The sequence below is a fragment of the Coenobita brevimanus genome, chromosome 94 (assembly GCF_032717465.1).
Source record: "Coenobita brevimanus isolate Jiangsu-jjx chromosome 94, ASM3271746v2, whole genome shotgun sequence".
In the NCBI taxonomy this organism is placed as follows: Eukaryota; Metazoa; Arthropoda; class Malacostraca; order Decapoda; family Coenobitidae; genus Coenobita; species Coenobita brevimanus.
This window is the reverse complement of record NC_137047.1, coordinates 12,941,878-12,963,927: the sequence shown is the minus strand read 5'-3', so window position 1 is coordinate 12,963,927 and position 22,050 is coordinate 12,941,878. Positions and strand designations below refer to the sequence as shown.

The following is a 22,050-nucleotide window of genomic DNA, read 5'->3' as shown; positions in this document are numbered from 1 at the left end:
GTTAGGAAAGGAGGTTGTGCATTTGTAATTCTCATTTCAAACACAAAGATGCACATAAATATATATGGTATAGAGGGAATGGAGATATGTTGAAAGGAGCCTGTTTAATTATGTGCTCGTAGAGAAATAGATGTTGGGAAGTGTTGCTGATATGAGGGAAGTGAGAGGACGATGAGGAGGTTTGTCAGATAATATGACTGTGGTATGCAAGATAAAGCTGAGAGGAGTGAGGTGGACCAAGAGATAGGGGGGAAGTCAGGGAGAGAAACTGAAAGTCGAGAAGATAAGGATCAAAGAAACGGCAGATGAATACAGGGCCAAAGTAGGGGAGGATTTAGAATCAGTGAACTGAAATTAAATGGATCTGGATAGATTGTGGAATGCATACAGGGACTGCACAGTTAGGAATGCTAGAGTGGTGTGTGGTGTGGCAAGGGTAACAACAAAGAAAGATGCAGCATGGTGGGATGAAGAGGTTAAGAGAGCAGTGAAGGAAAACAGGAAGTAGTGGCTAGAGTGGATATAGGACAGGGGTTCAGTTGAAATATGAACTGAATATACTAAGGGCAAGAAGCGAGTAAAAGAGACTTGTGAAAAGGAAAAATGAGGTACATGATGATCTAGGAAGAAAAATGAATGCAAATTACTCTGAAAATACAAAGTTATTCTGAAAACAGGTGTGGAAATGTAGCAGTGACAGTGGAAAGAAATGTGAAAGTGTGAAGGATGTAAGTGGTAGATTATTAACCCATGGGGATGAAGTAAGGACCAGACGGATATTTTGAAAGTCTGATGTCTGAGAATAGACAGGGGAAAGTGACTGTTAACATGATTGGTTTTGGGAGTGTACAGAGAAGGAATGCAGTGCCAGGAAATGTGACACGCAGAGGTGAAGAATGCCATGAGGCAGCTGAAAAATGGGAAAGCAGCTGGGGTTGATGGGGTGTATGCAGAGGTGGTTAACTGTAGTGGAAAGAATGGAATGAAGTACTTGCTGGAGATATGTAAGAGGGCATGGATGAGTGAAACTGTGACAGCAGAGTGGAAAAAGGCAACAATTGTACCCCTGTATAAAAATAAAGGCATGCGAAGTGAGTGCAAGAATTATTGTGGCATAAATCTACAAAGCATTGTAGGGAAGGTATATGGAAGAATTATTATACAGAAAGTAAGACAGATATCTGAAGTCCTAGTGAGTGGTGAACAGGGTGGCTTTGTGAGTGGCAAAGGATGTGTGGATTAAATATTTGCAGTGAGACATAGTGGAGAAGGCTTGTGGGGAGGAATGTAAGGTGTTTGTGGCATTTATGGATCGGAAGAAAGGATACAACAAAGTAGACAGTGAAGGATTGTGGAAGGTTTTGCATATGTACGGTGTAGATGGTAAGCTGCTAGATGTCGTCAAGAGTTTTTATGATGGTAGTGTGGAATGTGTAAGGGTAAATGGGCATCTTAATGAATGGTTCACGATCAGTGTGGGCGTGCAACAATGTTGTGTGTGTCCCCATGGTTGTTCAATATATATATGGATGGGGTCATAAGACAAGTAAAAACATGAGTAATGAAGAGAGGGATGGCACTGGTAATGAAGGGTGATGGATGGGGTATCTCAAATTTGTTGTATGCCGATGATGCAGTGCTACTTGCAAATACTGGAAAAGAGCTTGGTAAACCTGTGCAGAGTTTGTAAACGTCTGTGAACAACGTGCCTTAAGAGTAAATGTAGAAAAGAGTAAAGTGATGGTCATTGAGAGAGAAGGTGACTCCCAGTGTCATGTTACAGTGAATGGAGAGAGATTGGAATTGGTGGGAGAGTTCAAATACCTGGGCACGGTGACACAGTGGCGCAGTGTGGGTGGAGCCACAGGGACGGTTGCCCTGGATGCAAAATTCTTAGGGGCGCAAAATTAATAAAATAAAATAAAAAAATAGTAATACAAATAAAAAATGGTGCACCCTCTCCCTCACACAGAAAATCTTCCAATGTTTGAACATTCTACACAGTTTTTCAACATGACCAGCCAAATAAACGTTGCCACGTAATATTTACATTAGTTTTCTTGCTAATTACAGCCACAGTGCCCTCATGTAATCCTTATTGGTGAATTACATAATGCCTATTAATGACATGATTTCCCGTTTGAAGATACTGGTGCTGTAATGTTCCGTAACTTGCATTAAAAAATCATAATTAAAAAAAAAAATCATAATTTCACCAAGTTGCAAGGGCACCTAGATAGCCTCACTCCCCCTCCCCTACCTGCCTCGTCTCCAAGACGTGCGACACCGATAGTTGCACTGCGTAATTTTTAAAATCCATCTCATGCTTAAAGTAATCAATGCATATGTGTATAGAAGATTTTCTGCTGAAAATGACATATTCTTTCATCTCTACAAATATCTGCAGAAACTCATGTTACACGCTGTATTTATGAAATATGCTGTGGCCTCTGTTATTTGTGCATGTAACGACAATCCGATCGCTAAATCAAGATCTGTTGAAATCTTGAAATACTGTCACCAAATAATGTTCCCGCCAATTTAGTGTTCCAACACCAACACAGAGGTAAAACATGCTGCTGCTGCCAGTGTGTGCATGTGCCGATAAGAGTTCGATCGTTTGGTGAATTATGTTGTTCTGGCGTGTCCACAGTTTTTTTTTTTTCTGTGATAATGGTTTTGCTGACACAGTACTAATTTCTTATTCTTCGTTCTTCTGTTCCAACTATGTAATATATATATATATATATATATATATATATATACAGTAATCCCTGTACTATCCGGATGCCCACTTTCTGGACACCCCACTTACAGGACATTGGGGTCCTGGACCTTCGGAACCCAAAAATAGCAAAAAAAATAAGAAAAAAATCCCCCCAAAATTTGAATTTTTCCCACCTGTAATTTGAAATTGCTACACAGCGCCAAACAACTGCTTACACCACGGCCCCTTCACCCTTTCCTTCCTCCCCCCTCCCCCCTCCCCTGTCAGGGTTGCCATTTGGTATTTTTCATTACCAAATGTGGGCCAATTTGGTAATGAAAAATTCATTTGGTAATGAATCAGAATAATGCATTACCAGGAGGATTTTTCACACATATGAGAATACACAGGATGGAGATGGTGGATTGTTTGCTCTCTCTGATTAATCTGCTAGCCTACATAGCATGAAAATAATCAACATGCTGTTAATTATAAGGAGTGATTACATGTATTTCCACTTGTATATATAATTAGTGATGAATAAATGCTAGCTTTACGAATTTAGTAATGAAGTGTAAAATTTGGTAATGAAACTTGAGGAATTTGGTAATGTGGCCGTTGCGATCTGGCAACTCTGTTTCCCCGTCATCAACACTCCCAACAGTTACTGCCTAACTACGATTGCGAGTAGATGCTTATCGTAGTGGATGCCACGTGCTCATTTTTTGTGAATAAACAGTGAATAAACTGCAATACCTCACCACTAACCACATGGGAATTTACAGTGTTGTGCAGTGTTAAGAAATTAGAATTTAGAGTGCAAAGGATTAACTGTGGAGTGCAAACTGGTGGTTGAAACTGGCGTGGTGCAGTTAAGAACAATGTGCAGTGTTAAACAATTATAACTCACAGTGCAAAGACTTAAGTGCAGCACAACACTAGATAACTGTACGTACTTCAGGAACATTTTCACCAATGCCAAAGGCTCAGAGAAGGCGGCCACAAATGTGCTGTAAGTACCCTGGCTGAGGTACAGTCACTTCTAATTCCTCATTCTTTGGTTCCTTTTCATTTATTTCATGCTTTATGTCCATTATTGGTGTGAAAAGGGTCCTAACTAGGTTTAAATAGGTGCTATGCATGTCCTGTAGGGAGCTGTACAGGTATTTCAGGAGGCTGGGGCCCACTTTCCGGACGGGACCACTTTCCGGACATGCCTTTGGCTCTATTATATTGGATAGTGGAGGGATTACTGTATACATATATATATATATATATATATATATATATATCATCTCTCATCTCATCAGCCGTTTGTGTGTCCATTGTGGGACCGGCCTATCCCGACCGAAGTGGGGACAATACAGCCAATGTATCTCTACCAAGTGGCTTAGGCCGTCTTGTAGAGATTGTATGTAGGACGAGAAGTGCTTGTAAGTGTAATTGCAGTGTTGGAGTGGCTTTGGATGTGTGTGTAGTCTGTGAATCAAGTGTAATCGGCCCATGCAAGCCGACTGGGTGCAAGCACACTTTATAGTAAGTGACACTGGTTCAACCACAGCACCCCTTGTGTTCGCCAATGCAGTACGTGGCCGGGTGAACACTCCCAAAGTTTATTACCCTGGCGGGGTGTGAACCCTGGTTCACCCGTGTATGAAACGCACACTCTACCACTGTACCACAGAGGCTCCATGTATATATATATATATATATATATATATATATATATATATATATATATATATACAGTCAATCCTTGTAAACCGCAGCAATTTGGGTCTGGACCACTGCCGTGATTTATGAATAATAACTCTTATGTGAAAAATCAATTTGGGTCTGGACTTTGGCCAACTTGCCCCCACAGCACCCTACCTACACCTATCTAGGCACCATCAAACACAATCATACAAACTTAGGAATATTCAGTGCCTGTATTAAGGGATCTCACCTTAATCCTATGACGAAATTGCTTAAGTGAATGGAGTGGGGTGGTGTTGGGAAGAACTTAGAACCTCTCAGCACTTGTTCTTCCCAAACTCTTTCACCAGCTTTGAAAACTTCTCTCCCCTCTCAACACAACAAATGAGCTCCAAACGTTGACTGTACGACAACTGCGGCAGCTTCTTGACGCCATACTGCTTAGAGCACTTCATTGGGGGATCGGGAGGGGCCATGGTAGGTAGGAGGCGGGGGAAAGTTGCACAAAAAAGGCAGGTAACTCTCGTACTCCATGGCGACGATCTGTAGTGTGCAGACTGGCGGGACAAGAACAACAACAATATGGCGGCATTAGTATGCACACTTGCCACCAGGGACGCGTGGTGATTGGTTGTTGGGTCGCGATTTTCAATTTGAATGACGCGGTTTACGATTCTCCTCGGAAAAGGCCCACTTGGGTGCCTAGGTCTGCGATTTTCGTGACTTAACAGTGATTTAAGGGTGCTGGCAGTCTGACAGCCACTTAGCCGTGATTTATGAATCCGTGATTTATGAACACGCGATGGATGGAAAGCTGATGACAGGGAGTGCTGGAGCTCCCGTTTCATCAGCCCTCAGGACTAGTTCCTGACCATCCCCCTTTGCTGAACTTTTTCAGTGTCTCAGTTACACAGAGAGTAGGCCAGCATGCTCTCCAGTACAAATTTCTCTAACTATCTACACCAAACTACATGCACAGTACACACTACATTTCCTATTCAAAATTCATTTAAAATGGCATCTCTTCACCAAGCCTCGGAGTCCCCACGGGGGGGGGGGGGACCATAAATGCCCCCACCATCCGCCCCTCTCCCGGTGACAACTCGAGGTGCCTGGAACCGCTGTCTGACTCTCTTCTTCTTCATTTCTGCAACATTCGCGGCCTTTCCTCTAACTTTCGCTCTGTTGAGCACCACCTCTCTTCCTCTAAACCTCACCTTCTTTTTCTAACGGAGACTCAGCTGTCTGAGGCAACTGACAGCAAACCCTTTTCTGTATCCTCCTACTTTCTCTATACTCATTTCAAAGCCAAAGGTGGCTGTTGTGTATATATACGGAACGACTTGTCTTGCTCTCGTGTTCCTGAACTCGATTCTTCTGAATTCTCTACACTCTGGCTTCGGCTTTCCTGTCATTCTCTGAATAAATATATCTGTGCTGTTTACTTATCCCCTAATCCTACCGACTGTCAAAAATTCTTTGACTATCTTACTTCTACGATGGAACACATTCTATCCATTTCTCCTTTCTCTGAAATCTCCATTTTAGGAGATTTCAATGTTCACCACCACCTTTGGCTCTCCTCTCCTTTCACGGATCCACCTGGTGAACAAGCCTACATCTTTTCTATCCTTAATGACCTAGAGCAGCTTGTACAGCACCCTACCCGTATCCCTGACCGCCTTGGAGAGAGCCCCAACATACTTGACCTCTTCCTCACAACTAATCCTTCTGCTTACTCTGTTAATCTTTTCTCTCCGTTGGGCTCCTCCGATCACAACCTTATTACCTTAACCTGTCCTATCACTCCGGTACGGCCTGTGGATCCTCCAGGGAAACGTCGTTTGTGGATTTTGGAGCCGTGGACTGGGAGGCCCTCAGGCAGTACTTCTTTGATTTTCCCTGGAATGATTATTGTTTCCATGGCCGGGAGCCATCTGAGTGTGCCTTGCGCATTACGGAGGTTATTCTCTCGGGCTTGGAAGCATACATTCCTTTCTCATATCCTTTGACTAACGCAAGAAAGCCTTGGTTTAATCACGCTTGTTCTAATGCTGTCCGCAACAAGGAGAGGGCCTACAAAAGGTACCGGAGCCAACCCACCCCTGAATCACATCATCTTTACTTTTCTGCCCGGAATCGTGCTAAATCTGTTCTTCGCTCTACTAAAAATAATTTCATGCATACTAAATGCTCTCAACTCTCCAACTCGAATTCTTCCCGCTCCTTCTGGCACCTTGCCAAAAATCTTTCTAACAACTTTACCTCATCATCCTTCCCTCCTCTTTTCTACTCTGATGGTTCTGTAGCTATTTCTTCTACTGATAAAGCAGATCTCTTCGCACAGACTTTCTCCTCCAATTCCACCTTAGACGACTCCGGTGCTGTTCCTCCATCTCTTCCCCCCTCTGACTTCCTCATGGCTGACATTAAAATTTCTTCAGTTGATGTATTTTCTGCCATTACTGGCCTCAGTACTAACAAGGCATATGGGCCTGATGGGGTCCCTCCTGTTGTTCTCAAGAACTGAGCTTCTGTGCTTACACCCTGCCTAGGCAAACTCTTTCGCCTTTGTCTGTCAACTTGTACCTTTCCTTCTTGTTGGAAGTTTGCTCTCATTCAGCCAGTCCCAAAGAAGGGTGACCACTCCCAACCCTCCAACTATCGTCCAACTGCTTTAACGTCCTGTATTTCAAAAGTTTTCGAGTCAATTCTCAATAGAAAAATTTTAAGGCATCTTTCCTATCACAACCTTCTTTCCGATTGTCAGTACGGGTTCCGTCAAGGACGCTCCACTGGCGATCTTCTCACCTACCTTTCAGACTCCTGGTCATCCTCCTATCGGGACTTTGGCGAACGCTTTGGCATTGCACTTGACATCTCAAAGGCTTTCGATCGAGTCTGGCATAAATCTTTAATTTCCAAACTGCCCTCCTACGGTTTCTATCCCTCTATCTGTGCCTTCATCGCTAGCTTCCTTTCTGGTCGTTCTATTGCCGCTGTTGTAGACGGCCATCGTTCTTCTCCTAGATCTATCAACAGTGGTGTTCCTCAGGGCTCTGTCCTATCACCTACTCTCTTCCTTTTATTCATCAATGATCTTCTAAGCTGTACATCTAACCCTATCCACTCATACGCTGATGACTCCACCCTTCACCTTTCCATTCGGTTCCCACAACGCCCATCTCAACAGTTACTTCAACAAACAAGGGATGAGGCTATGGCACACCTAATGTCTGACTTGGCTCGTATCTCTGACTGGGGTAAAAATAATATGGTTGTTTTTAATGCATCTAAGACTCAGTTCTTACACCTATCAACCCGACAAAATCTTCCACAGGTATACCCACTAATATTTAATAATATTCAGCTTAATCCTGCATCATCCTTGAACATGCTTGGAGTTTCATTTACTCGGGACTTATCTTGGAAAGATCATATTACATCTCTTGTAAAATCTGCTTCCAAGAGATTGGGTGTGCTAAGCAGACTCCGCTCTTTCTTTACCCCTGCACAATTGTTGACTCTATACAGGGGTTTTATCCGCCCCTGTGTGGAGTACAACTCTCATGTGTGGGGAGGCTCCCCACATACAGCTCTTCTCAATAGGGTGGAGTAAAAGGCTTTTCGTCTCATTAACTCTCCTCCTCTTACTGACTCCCTTCAACCTCTGTCTCTTCGCCGCACTGTTGCATCTTTATCTCTTTTCTATCGCTACTTTAATGGTCACTGCTCCTCTGAACTGTCTGCTTGCATTCCTCCACCTCTACGACGGGCACGTAGCACCCGTCTGGCAGCAAACTCTCATCCCTTTTCTGTCCAACTCTCTAATGCAAGAGTAAACCGTTACTCCCAGTCTTTCATTTGTGCAACAGGTCAGCTCTGGAACTGTCTCCCTCTGTCTGTATTTCCTGCTGCCTATGATCTCCAGTCTTTCAACCGCAGTGTGTCCAGGCATCTCAAAATGATCGGATCTTGAATTTGGCTCTCTATTGTATTTTGTTTTTCTCTTGGAGGGAACTGTAACTGCGGACTCATGGCCTTTGGTTCCTTCTTCCTCGCATAAAAAAATATATATATATATATATATATATATATATATTCTATTCTATTCTATAGCCTGACGCCCTAATCCCGCAAAGGGTGGCCGCAGACAAAACGCCTCCAAGTCGCTCTGTCACCCACCATTTGACTACCCTCCCCCCAACTCAACCCCCCCTCCCTCATATACCTCTCAACTCCATCCCTCCACCTCATCCTCGGTCTACCTCTCCCTCTCCCTCCCTCCACCTCACCTACATACACCCTCTTAGTCAGTCTTTCATTCTCCATTCTCTTCACATGTCCAAACCACCTCAGTGTATTTCTCCTAATCTTCTCAACCACATCCACATCCACCCCACATCGTTCCTTCAATTCATTCGTCAACCTGTCCCTCCACGTCACTCCACATGCTCCTCTCAAGTAACTCATTTCCACTGCTCTCACTCTTGACTTGTTCCCCTCTTGCAAGGTCCATGCCTTGCTTCCATACATCAGGGTAGGGATCACAATACTATCATGCAGTGACTTCTTAACTTCCATACTCACCTCCCTATTTCTCATCACTGCTTTCAGTGTACCAACGACCTTCCTTCCCTGCTGTACCCTTTAACGCACTTCATCCCCCAAAGTTCCATCCTTACTCATCACACTACCCAAGTACTTGAATGCACTCATATTCTCCATATCCTCATCATCCAACCTCACTGCACACTCTGTGACTTCATTCCTCTCAAACACCATAACTTTACTTTTGTTTACATTAACTTTCAGATTCCTCCTCCTACACACTGTCCCAAATTCATTCACCAAACCTTGCAACTCCCATTCATCTTCACTCAACAATACTGTATCATCAGCAAACAGCAACACCGGAATCTTCCAAATCTCACCCTCATTCATTAGAGCCACCCCCACATCCACTGCCCTACCCTGCACCTCCTTTACAACCCCATCCATGTATATATTAAACAGCCATGGAGACATCACACAACCCTGTTTCAGTCCCACATGGAGATCAAAGAACTCACTCAGCTCACCATCCACTCGCACCGTAACCCTAGCTCCCTCGTACATACTCTTCACAGCACTCAACAATTTCCCCTCCACTCCATATATTCTTAATACCTTCCACATACCTTGCCTATCTATTCTGTCATAAGCTTTCTCCAAGTCCATGAAGGCAGCATACACTTTCCTTCCCTTCTCTAGATACTTCTCCACGAAACATCTTAGAACAAATATCTGATCTACACACCCTTTTCCCTTCCAAAAATCCCCCTTGTTCATCTCCAATTAGCTCCTCTGTCATATGCCTAACCCTATCAATGAGTATTCTACCATATATTTTACCAGTCACACTAAGTAGGCAAATACCCCTATGGTTGCCACATACTTCTCTCTCTCCTTTTCCTTTGTATAAAGGAACAATTATACCTGATTTCCAGTCCTCTGGAACCCTTCCCTCTTCCCAAGCCAATCTACATAACTTCCATATCCACTCCACAACAATCTCACCCCCATACCTAAGCATTTCACCACACACTCCATCAATTCCTGGGGCCTTTCCCAACTTAATATTCTTCATCGCTTCCAATACTTCCACCCTACTGATCTCTTCCTCCCTCTTCTCATCTCTTCTTCTCCCAGCCATTCCCCAACCACTTATACTCGCACTGCTCTCACTCTCCACATTCAACAAATCCTCAAAGTGCTCCTTCCATCTCCTCAGTTTCTCTCTCTTCTCCACAAACAATCTATTATTCCTATCTTTCACTCCCCTACTATTTCCCCTTTCACACTGCCTTACTTTCTTTACCTCCTTCCAAAACAATTTCTTACTCTCCCTCCATTTCACACTCAGATTATTCCCAAACTCCTCATCCACTTTCTTTTTACTCTCCTTCACCAGTCTCTTAACCTCCCTTCTCCTGCTCACATATACCTCTCTCTTCTCTCTCTCATCTTCTCCCCTACCTCTACTCGCTAATCATTCACTATATGCCTTCTTCTTTTGTTCCACAGCTCGTTTCACCTCATCATTCCACCATGCTGTCCCTTGCACACCCTTGCATCTCCTCCTCACTCCACAAACCGCCTCACACGCTGCGCCTATCTCTTCCGTGAATATCTTACATACGTCTTCCACCCCTTCCATCTGCTCTAGCTCATACCTTCCCAGTCTTTCTTCCACTATGCTCTTATACTCTGTCATTTTCTCACTATCTTGCAATTTCTCCACTCTTCTCACAGGAGTTGCTTCCTCCTGTCTTCCCCTTCATCTCCTCAACCACTTTCTTTGCAGCTCTACCTTGGCCATCACTAAGTGATGGTCCAAGACTCCATTCCCCCACCCTCTCCACACTCTTGCATCCAACACTTGTCTTCTCATTCGCTCATCCACACACACGTAGTCTATCATTGCCTTTCGTTCAACAAGTTCACCATCCATCCTCCTCATTACTCTCCATGTATACCGGTGGATTATCTTATGCCGAAAGTAGGTGTTGGCTATTGCCAACCCCTTACAAGCACAGATGTCCACCAAAGCACTTCCATTCCCATCTACGTCAGCTGGCACACCCCACTGACCAACCACTCCTTCCACTCGTACATTCCCAACTTTGCCATTCATGTCTCCAATCAACAGCACTCTCTCGCTCCTCTCAAACTTGTCCATACACGCTTCTACACTCGCCCAAAACTCATCTTTCACTCTTGCCACTCAATCCTCTGTCGGGGCATACACACATACAATCGCCCACGCTTGTATACCTACTTTCATCCTCACCCATACAATCCTTGCACCCACTGTTCCATACTGTCTTGTATTCTCCTTCCACTTCTTGCTTATCATCAGACATACTCCCTCTCTTGCCTTCTCATTTTCACTGACTCCCACACATATACCTAAACCATATTCCCATTCTCTCACCCTTTCACCTAACCATTTAGTTTCAGTCAATCCACATATATCCACTTTTGCATCCTCAAGCAACTGAACAATCTCTCTCTCTTTCACTTCATCATTCACTCCTCTCACATTCCACGTTCCCACCCTAAGAATGTCCTTCGTCCGTTCCTTAGTCGTCAACGTATGGTCCGTCCGGGTCCGAGGCGCTTTGTTCGCTTTTTTTGTTAGTTCTTTTTACGGGGTAGGGCACTAACCCACCACCAACCCTTTTAGTCGCCTCGTACGACAAGCAGGGATACTGGGGGAGTATATATATATGTGTGTATATATACAGTATATATATATATATATATATATATATATATATATATATATATATATATATGAATTTTTAATGGTTTAAACATTCACGAAAGTGAAGAAATGGTTATACAATGAAGTATTTTCTTAAAATACAATACTTGTGCTTGGGGGGTAAGGGGTTCAATACTGGACTGGTGGAAGGGACTCAGGGAGTGCTAACGGTCCACAGGTTAGGGAGCACAATACTTGCCTTGCCCCGGGTGCTGGCAACCCACGCTACGCCACTGCAGTGACAGAAAAGAAAATGTGCAAAAGAAGTGGAAAGTAGAGTGACACAAGGAAGGAAAGTAGCTGGAGCTATGAAGGCCTTGATAAGAAACAGAGGCTTGAGTGTTGCGGTTGTGTGAGGCTTACATAAAGAGTGCTAGTGCCAACTTTAACATGTGGATGTGAGACTATGGTGTGGCATGAAAATGAAAAGTCAAGAGTAGGAGACGTGGAGATGGGACTGCTGAGGAATGTATGTGGAGTATAGAAAGTGGATAGGATATGGAATAATGTGATTCGTGAAAGATGTGGAGTGAGGAAATCTGTGGACACGAGAATCAAAGAGAGTGTACTGAGATGGCAACAGAGTGGTGAAAAGGGTATATCTGAATGAATTCTGAAGGAAGGAGAAGGAGAGGCAGACCATGAGATGGTGGAGGGATATGGTGGATGAGTGTGTGAAGAAGAGAGATATGGAAGTTAGTGAGGCTTAGGGACTGACAACAGATCGAGCTGGCTGGATGAATTTTGTGTGGAGAAGTGCATGACTGGGGACTTGGCACCTCTTTTCAATGTGACAGCATTCAGATTGGCTCTATTAGATAGGTATACGTCAAGCTACAGAACGTGGTGAAATTTTTTGGCCTATCAGATGGAGCCAGGATTTCGAGGGCTTGAATGATGAGTGAATGGAAGCGTGGCACATTGAATTGGGCAAACTTTGGCTGTCTGGACATTGCTACTCCTCATCCTGTCCTAGGGTGGGAAAGGAGGTCCGGATGATGATGATGATGATAAAGGGGTCTTTGTTGTGACAGTGAGGTGCATGAGATAATTGTGTTGTGGTGTGAGTGGCTGCATGACAATGTAGGCATAGGGGACTGTTTGTAAGTTGTATTTTGTCCTGTTACTGAAGCAAGGAAGGGAGATGAACACATCATATTCTGAAGAGGAGCATTTGTCTCTCTCACGGAAGGGGAAAATCTAAGGGATGAATGTCTAATGGAGGTTCATGAAGGATACTGTATGGCTGAAGGCTTTGGATGGCTGTGGTGGCTATGTGTCTGTGGTCAAGTGGGCAAAATACAGTACGGTATAGTGTCAGGCATAGAAGAAGGAATGTTGTTGCAACATTTTGTGTAGTACTGGGAAGTTGTTCAGTTTTCATTTTTTCAAGGTGGAGGGTAGTGAATGATACAGTTTCATACATGGGACAGACCCTGTCCTGAAGCAATGAACTGTGTAATTCTTAGGTCCATGAAATTAAATAATCATTGAGCAGCAGCAAATGCAAAGTAATCTGTTACAAATATATCAAGTACCACCTACAAAAACAAACATTATCAGAATGAACACAATATACAGTACAGTATATTGCAATAAAGAAGTGACTTACTCAAGCGCTGAGCCATAATGGACCAGACCATATCATCTGGGTGCATGTATGAGAAGGCTGACGTCCCTATCACTTCACCTGGCATCATTCCAGTCACAAATGATATCCTGCAATAAATCATTATCATTACTACCTTCCTGACCTTTGTTTTCCCTTTGATGATAGAGTGAGGTAAGATACAGATGCAAGAAACAAAAATGTAAAAAACATGTACTAAAAAAAAATAAGAAAATAAAATAAGGGAAGTATTTAACCACAGTACACAATATGAAAAATACTCCCAAACTAGGTGCATACAAAATGCTGACTGCTGTGTATTTATAATTTTCTTATTAACTTGCAAAGTTATTCATTCCATTATTGTAATGTTATCATTACCATCCTGACCTTTTTCTCACCTGAGGTTGGGGTGAGGTAGGATTCAGGGAAATGTAAAAAGAATGTATAAAAGTGGGAGAACTATCAACAGCAATCCCAGTGAAATGGGCCGGACAATCAATCACACATTATTCAGACCCAGAATCCTAGTTCCATCTCACAGGACTATCCATTTTTTTTTTTTTTTTTTTTTAATGTGATGCCCATAAAAGTGTCATATCAAGTCTATTCACTGACTATAGATTATCAAGTTAAAAGATGGACACCAAATCCATGTTATGTGCTCTTTCATACATAATTTATCCACAAACTTTGAAAATGTTTCGTTCTGAAATTATTTTTAAAATGCAGTGATCATCAAACTTCAGCAATTCCTCACATCAATACTGTATTGTATGTTGGTATTCACAGATACACAATTATAAAAGGCTCTGAGTACGATATTGGTAACAGTTACACCAGTACAGTCCTTCACTACAATGATATCTATCATTCTGCATGAAAACGAAATAATAATGCCCCTAAACTTAAAGGTGGCATAATGAATTAATCTATCTATCTATCTATCTATCTATCATCCAATCCTACATTGCCCCATGGGGAGCGTAGGAGCCCGGGGCTAAGCAGTTGGTCCCGACATTTAAGATGAGAGTGACCAGCCTCACTCATCCCTGAGTGGCATTACATGAGCAATCAACCCCAACCACCCCTTGGATATAAACCTTCACCGGCTCAATCCGATTGGAGTGCAATAATTACCCACTAAACCACCGGGCGCCAAAATTTGGTTATATGGTTACCACCCAGCGTAGTAAATGGTTTCCTGATGTACAGGAAACCATTTGGCTTGTCACTCAGTGTAGAGTCATCCACAGGCAGATGGAAGAGAAAAGAATGAAGGAAAGAAAGACAGAAGAGGGAGTGTAATGTTGCCCATAGGCAGAAGGACAAGGAAAGAATGAATGAAAGGAAGACAGAAGAGGATGGAAGGAGAGAGGGATGGAGTTAATATCAATATTATAACCAACTTTAATACCATCCAATCATCCATCCATTTATCATTCAATCCTTTACTGTCCCATTAGGACAAACTGCCTCCATGTCATCTTGTCCTCTGTCATTAGGCTGCCCTTCCTCCAGCTCATACCCCCCCCTCTCTCTCTCATATATCTCTCCATTCCATCTCTCCATCTCATCCAGGGTCTCTCCCTTCAACTCAAACACCCCACTCTCATATATCTCTCCATTTCCTCCGTCTCCCCCTCCTACTCTTCTCTACCATATGTATATACATTTTTCTAGTCAGCTTCTCACTCCCCATATGACTAAGCCATCTCAGACTATTTCTCTCAGCCCTTTCAATCACATCCACATCAACACCAAAATTCTCTCTCTCTCTCTCCCCATGTAACAGCAACTTGCCTTCCATTTGTACTAGGGGGCCTTAGGAAAGACCTTTTATCATGCATTCTTATAGATAGAAGTTCAATATTTTACCAACATCATCTACCTTATACATATTCTTCTTACACTGTTCTTCCTTATTTAACCTTACATGTACTTTAATGCCAGTCACCCAACATTATCAATTATCTATTATACTATCGTAAGTACAGGGACCAGGTGCTTGGCCGCTGTCCAAAAATTTAAGGGAAGAATGACCACTACTGGCAAAGCATAATTTTATATGGCAATCCTTGCCTATAGCACCACTCATTTTTGGATAGTGAAAATTCCAATATCTCAGTAAAAGCTGTTCCTTAAATTGTAGCCAGTGTAGAGAATACAAGACCTATGGACAGTGTACAGCATTAACTCATTAAAAGTCATTCCTTAACCTGTGGTCAGTGTAAAGTATCTTGCTGTCCAATCCATGCCGTGTGATATACTCGTCCTGAGTGGATTCTACCCGGGATATCTCTGTGATGGGCCGATCCTTCACAACACGGACAAAGCTCACAAGCATATGTGTTCCCATGCGCTGCCGGGCTGCTGCACCACGCAAGGAAATGCTATCTTCTTCATCATCTGTATTGTACTCATCAGATTCGTGATCTGCTGGATGAAAAAATAACAGTCTCATCATCTTCATCATTCTGAACAATTTTCCCACCTAATTCAGTCTCATTTAACCCCTTCAACTGGAGTTCTTAATTATTATTTCATCCTTCTTGCTATCTGACAATTCTATTCATCTTAGGAGAGTTTTTCCAAACTTATGGGGAAAGACAGCCTTCATTAATCCCTGCAACAAGAAAGGACTTTCAGTAAGTTAAGTAAAACTGCCCTTGTAGTTAAAATAAAATTTTAAAAAATCACCAGCATGAAGAGAGCATAAAAGAGGAAGAACTATTCACAGCATTCATCCACCACCCAAGCTCCTGTAATCCTGACTCCACCTCACATACTTTTTTGGTACAGGCATTTTCTATATAGATGAGCTTCACATTACACACCAGGGGAAAAATATAACTTTGTCAAAATAAATAACTAGACTTAAGATATGTATGGACCATGAAATGGACAAAAGAACTTGGTTAACACATCACAAATACAATGTTACAGTATATCATATAGGCAGCTCAAGTTCTCTCAACTATAGCTACTCCCAACTATAATAAAACTGAGAAAGTACAAACATATTTCTCCTTACCGCTAGAGATAAGACTATTCCCCATCACACATATTACCACTACTGAAATAAATGTTACGGTCTAGCTGCATTTGAGAAACTAGAATATCCACTATAAAGTTTACTCTTGTTGTTGCTATTTAGCCCTGGTCTGCTTAACTAAGCAGACCCATTGACTACTGATAAGCAACCGTCCCTACAAAGTTATTACACAGGTTCCCTACACAGTTTGATCTTATGCCTGTGTCTTAGAGTATCATGTGCTGAGCAGTACTCCATCTATGAGCAACGCACACGTCATCTGTGACTCTGCCTTTCCCAAATTTTAGGTGGTAGCTCTGGAGAGTTGGGTGGTTTCCTGCTCTAAGTCTAGCTACACGAACCCGATCAGCTGTGTTTAATGATATCTCTGATGGGTGGGGGTACAGTACTGAGCAGTGTTCTGATAGAGGCATCTGTATTGTGCATGTGTAGGTTTTTTATTCACTATTTGTGTAGGAGTGTCTGGTGATGAGATGTTGTTGAAGAGGGTCCAGTAATGTTTGTGTGGGGATGACTGATTTTATGTGCCAACAGTTGTACTGTGTGTTACTGTCATATAACAACAGGGATGCTGTGTATTGGCACAAGCTGTCACATTGAATTATGTACGTTTCACACTGACAGAATCCCTAATAGTGAGGATTTGAGCTTCGGACTGTAAATGGGCAACAGGAGTCATATTGGTGCAGCCTGTGATGATACATGAGGCATTGTTCTCTATGATCTCTAAGGTTTTGTCATGGATTTTATATAGGATGGAAGCCCATACTGTTGAAACAGAGGACATCAGTGACCTGATATAATGGTTGCAGAGTAGACAGACTGTTTCTTTTTGCTGTCCAAAGTTTGTCCCTGTAAGAGCTGTGCATTCAATCTAGGGGGACATCACCTATTTATGTCTTGTACAGTATGTGGTCCTCAAAGGTATGTCCAGTTTACTGTGTAATGCACTAGCTTCCCTTGTAAATAAAAAAACAATGAATGGTAAATATCAATAGGATAATGATCATCTTTTACCACTGGACGAGTTAGCAGCTCCAGACACGGCAGGTAATGCATTCCCTGAGGTTGCAGAGGAGGGGATGGGACGCAACTGACCAACGATGTGAATGATCTCATATCGACCAGGATCATTCCTAGACAGTGCCTTTTCCATCATTCGACAGAAAAAGGATCGCCGTGGGTTATCTGTAAAAAGAAATATCCACTCAAAATGACACCATCCAAGTGAAGAAATCAAGTACTGGTACATACAGTACAGGTATACTGCTATGTACTGCGCAAGGTCTTTTTGTCACTGTCTCCCTTAATGAAACTTTGGCATAAGGCATCACGCAACAACATACAATTTTAGAATGGCACTCAATAGAGCACATACCTCTGCCAAGGCCCAACATGCAGTTCCTATTAATTCAATCAAGTCTAACCTAATATCAAACTCATAACCTTATATGTTGTAACACCATTATTTTAAACTACACATAACTCTTAATTAAAATTTTATAATTCACTGTAACATCCAACTAAACAGTACATATCATTTCATAATCTGCATTATGGAAGAATAATTGGTTGATACAAACTGTACACACTCATAGATACCAACATCCTAAATATGCCTCATTTTTTTCATCAAAATCCTTGCAATTTTCACTGAAAAATTTACAAAAATGTCAAAAATTGCCCTCTCTTGCAATGTTAAAGAGTATGAAAAAAAATTCCTGGAACCGCACCTTTATTCGGATCCACACCAAAATTTAATGGAGTCTATCCTGGGGCAAGGCCCATTCTTCTACCAAGTTTCGTGGTAATCCGTCCAGTAGTTTTTGTGTAATCTTGCTCACAAACCAACCAATCAACAAACAAACAGACAGGGGTGAAACATAACCTCCTTGGTAGAGGTAATTAAATACTCATTCTCACAAGGTACTGTATAATATTAAAAAAACTAAATATGTACTATGGGTCACAAAAGTATCGGTGCACAATATGCATGAAACATTTGGGACCACAGAACGAAGGTCAATGAAATATTAGTGTCCAACCTATCATGCGTTGGTAGCCCTAATGTTGGGAGGTGTTTTATATCGCCAACTAGCAATATCCTCTTGCACACATATAGCAAATGTTATGTATAAACGGAGAGTATTCATACACAATGAGATGTTGGAAATGCCAGCAGTTGTTCAAAAGTTTTCGGCAGGCCAGTGGGGGTCGGCATAGTTGTAATCTCTGAAGTGAAGTGAGGAGACCCGGGCATGTTGAGATCAGGAGCGATGGTTGCACATACTACTGGTCTGGCTGTGATGATGGAGCCCATCTTAGGGGTGTCGCTGTGGCAACTGTGCTCACTTTGTCTCTTGTGTCGACAGGGTTACACCAGTTGATGAGGGTATAATGCTGGTGAGACTGAGGCACTCCTTGGGCTTCATCTCTCATTGCAGTGTAGCTCCAACTGAGATGAGTGATCTTGAAGAGAAAGAGCTATTCCACACCAAACTTGACTCTGCTGTGGAACAGTGCCCCTAGGGGAATACACTCCTGGTCTTGGGTTACTTAAATGCAGTTACTGACACTGACAGACAGGGCTTCAGGGATTGTGACAGTCCACATGGCTCTGGAACCAGGAATTCCAACAGTTCTTACCTTCTGAATTTCCCCAAATCCTGTAAGTTATGAATTGCTGGATCATGGTTCCAGCAGCCAAATCTTCACCACTGGACTTGGTATCCCGATACTATAGGGGTTGCTAAGGAGACTGATCACATTCTTGTTAGTATAGTACTCGCAGGAGGATCCTTCAGAACTGCTGGGTTTTCAGGAGTGCAGAGTTCTCTGCTACTGATCACAGACTAATTGTTGCTACTGTAAGGCTACAAAGTAAAACTGAGAGATTCTCAAGAAGCCACCAAAAAATGGTCCATATTGAGAAACTCAGGGATGAGGAGTGTGCATGTGAGTATGCAGTGGCAGTTTCAAACTGGTCTGAAGTGCTCAGTACTGCTGAGGATCATGTTGAATGATGGATACCTTTAAGCATGCTACCCTGGCAGCAACTGATGAGTGTACCGGAGACTGATCGACATCAAGGAGGGGATTCATTTCATGGGGGACGCTGACCACAATTAAGAAGGGTCGTGCTGCCAGACTGGCTGGGAATTGGGAAAAGCACAGCCTTCTGTCTTGACAGGCATGAGTTTCACTGGGAATGGACAAGGAGAGGTATGTCGGGAAACTGCTCAGGAGGTGGAAGGCCGCTTTCATGCAAATGACCTTTGACCTGCCTACCAAGCCCTGAAGAAGCTCCACTCAAGACACATCTCTCAGGTTAACTCTGTTCGGACAGACGATGGATGGTTCATGTAGGGGGCGAGTGAGTATTGAGATCATTGGTCAGAGTACTTTGAGCAGCTGTATATGGCTGAACCTCCCAGTGGACTGCTTCCATCGGCTGGTGTACAACCACTGACTGCTGTCCCACCAACTGATGAAGCCGTGCCTTCTCTAGATGAAATCAAGAAGGCAGTGGCCAGGTTTAAAAGTGGTAGAGCAGCTGGTGTTTGCAACATTCAAGCAGAACTGATCAAAGCTCAGGGCAAGGCCATGATCAGGGTGTTACATGCAGTCACAGAAGCTGCCTGGCAGAATGGTTTCATTCCTCCTGACTGGACAAAGGGTTTGGTCACCCCCATCTGGAAAAGAAGATGAGACTAATGTGACTATAGTAACTACCGTGGTATTTCAGTGCTCGGTGTGCATCTGGGACCATTTGCTGAAGTTTCAGAGACCTGAGCAATCTGGATTCACGCCCATGAAGTCTACTGTAGACCGTATCTTAGCTCTTCAAGATCTTGTGGAACACCGTCTTGAGTTTTGGCAAGGTCTTCTAGCAACCTATGTGGATCTGAAGAAGGCGTCTGACTCAGTAAATCGGGAAGTACTATGGGAACTCCTGCGACTCCATGGGATCCCCTCAGGGATAATCTGACTGACTGCTGACTTGTACTCAAACATATGAGTGTTGTCAAGTGTGTGTGGGGGGGGAGGCGAACTAACGACTTCTTCCCAGTAAGTTCTGGTGTAAGACAGGGATGTGTCCTTGCCCCTACACTTTTCAACACAGGTATGAGTTGGGTACTGGACAGGGCTGTGAGTCAAAAACAATGTGGGGTATCAATTGGCAATTTCAGGGTTACCGACCTTGACTTTGCTAAAGATGCAGTTATCTTAGCAGAGTCGCTGGAGACCCTACTAAGTGCCCTCAAGGAATTTCACGACAATGCGAAGTCACTGGGATTAAAGGTCTCTTGGGCAATGAACAAGGTCTGGGCATTTGGTGGCTTGTTGGATGAAGCAGTTCAGTCTGTCCAAATATGTGGTCAGGATACATAAGTGCTGGAAAGATTTACTTATATAGGTAGTGTGGTCCACAACAATGGCAGATCAGAGAGTGAGATTTTTCGTTGCATTGGTCTGGCCTATGGGGTTATGAATTTACTCAATTTGGGTATTTGACACTGTCATTCTTTGTGTCCAAGGAAGAAAGTTTGCATCTTCAGGGTGCTGGTACTCTTTGTCTTACTTTATGGCTGTGAGACATGGACACTGAACAATGACCTGAGGTCGCAAACCGACTCCTTTGGTACTAAATGTCTTCATAGGATAAAGGGATATTACTGGTACAACCAGGTAGGTAACGAGTGACTACTCCATGAGGCTGAATCAAGGCCTACTACACACATAATAAGTCAATGCCAACTCTAGCTATATGGACACGTAGCCCAGTTTCCTAAGGCTCATCCTACTTACAGGGTGATCTCTGAACAAGTTAACCCAGGGTGGAGGAGGCCAAGGGGAAGGCCACGTAACTCATGGCTGGAGCAGGTCGATCACTCCTGTCAGGAGATACTTAGAGGAGGAACAGTCGCTGCCTGGAGGATTGCACACAGGAACCCGTGTGGATGGAGTTGGAGGGTGAGTGAGGCTATACAGCCTGCGGTGTTCGCCTCTTCTTGACTGATTGATTTAGGTAGGCATCGGACCCCCTGTGTGCCAATACTTTTGTAACCCATAGTGTACTGTATATAACTTTAAAAATGATATTCGTCATCAATATTCATCTAAATCCTATTGCTGATTCATACATTTCACTTATTTTTGTGAGCCAATTACATTTTCCTCAACATAAACAAGCTTATAATATGGAAAACTGGCCAAAAAATTATATAAAGAACCTAAATGTATGGTGGAAGGCTGGACATAAAAAAATCACGAGCACTGTGCAAGAACATGAAGAAATGCATGCTACAACAAAGTCTCACATGACATGATGGGATGGGTGTCTCTTTCTTGTGTCAAATTGGAACTGAAAATATGAAAAAGATACCATGGAACTTAATAAATAAAAAACAAAGGAGAGAATAGAAAATTCTGAAAGTACAACATATTTTAATAACAGAATATCAGCTGACTTATTGCATTCTGACCAGATATAAGGTAACCGGTAAGTACAGTATCAGTACATACTTTGGCATGGAAAAATAAACTATACAGTACTTGCCAATACATAAACATTCTGATTTTCTAGCAGAAAATTGATATGGGTTACTTTCAAGGAAATGTTCAGATTTTCATACCAACTCTACATAAACTATCAGTACATCTATTTGGTG

General features: G+C 42.8%; 1 protein-coding gene across 1 annotated transcript in view; it reads right to left on the bottom strand.

The window, feature by feature from the left end:
- Positions 1 to 22,050, bottom strand: part of LOC145413006 (uncharacterized) — a 479,615-nt gene that overhangs the window by 70,967 nt on the left and 386,598 nt on the right. The window contains exons 6-8 of the mRNA XM_080282827.1: positions 17,396 to 17,566; positions 15,543 to 15,759; positions 13,327 to 13,433 (exon numbers count right to left, since the gene is read on the bottom strand). Coding sequence (XP_080138953.1) covers positions 13,327 to 13,433; positions 15,543 to 15,759; positions 17,396 to 17,566 — 495 coding nt within the window. The remainder of the gene's footprint in view (positions 1 to 13,326; positions 13,434 to 15,542; positions 15,760 to 17,395; positions 17,567 to 22,050) is intronic.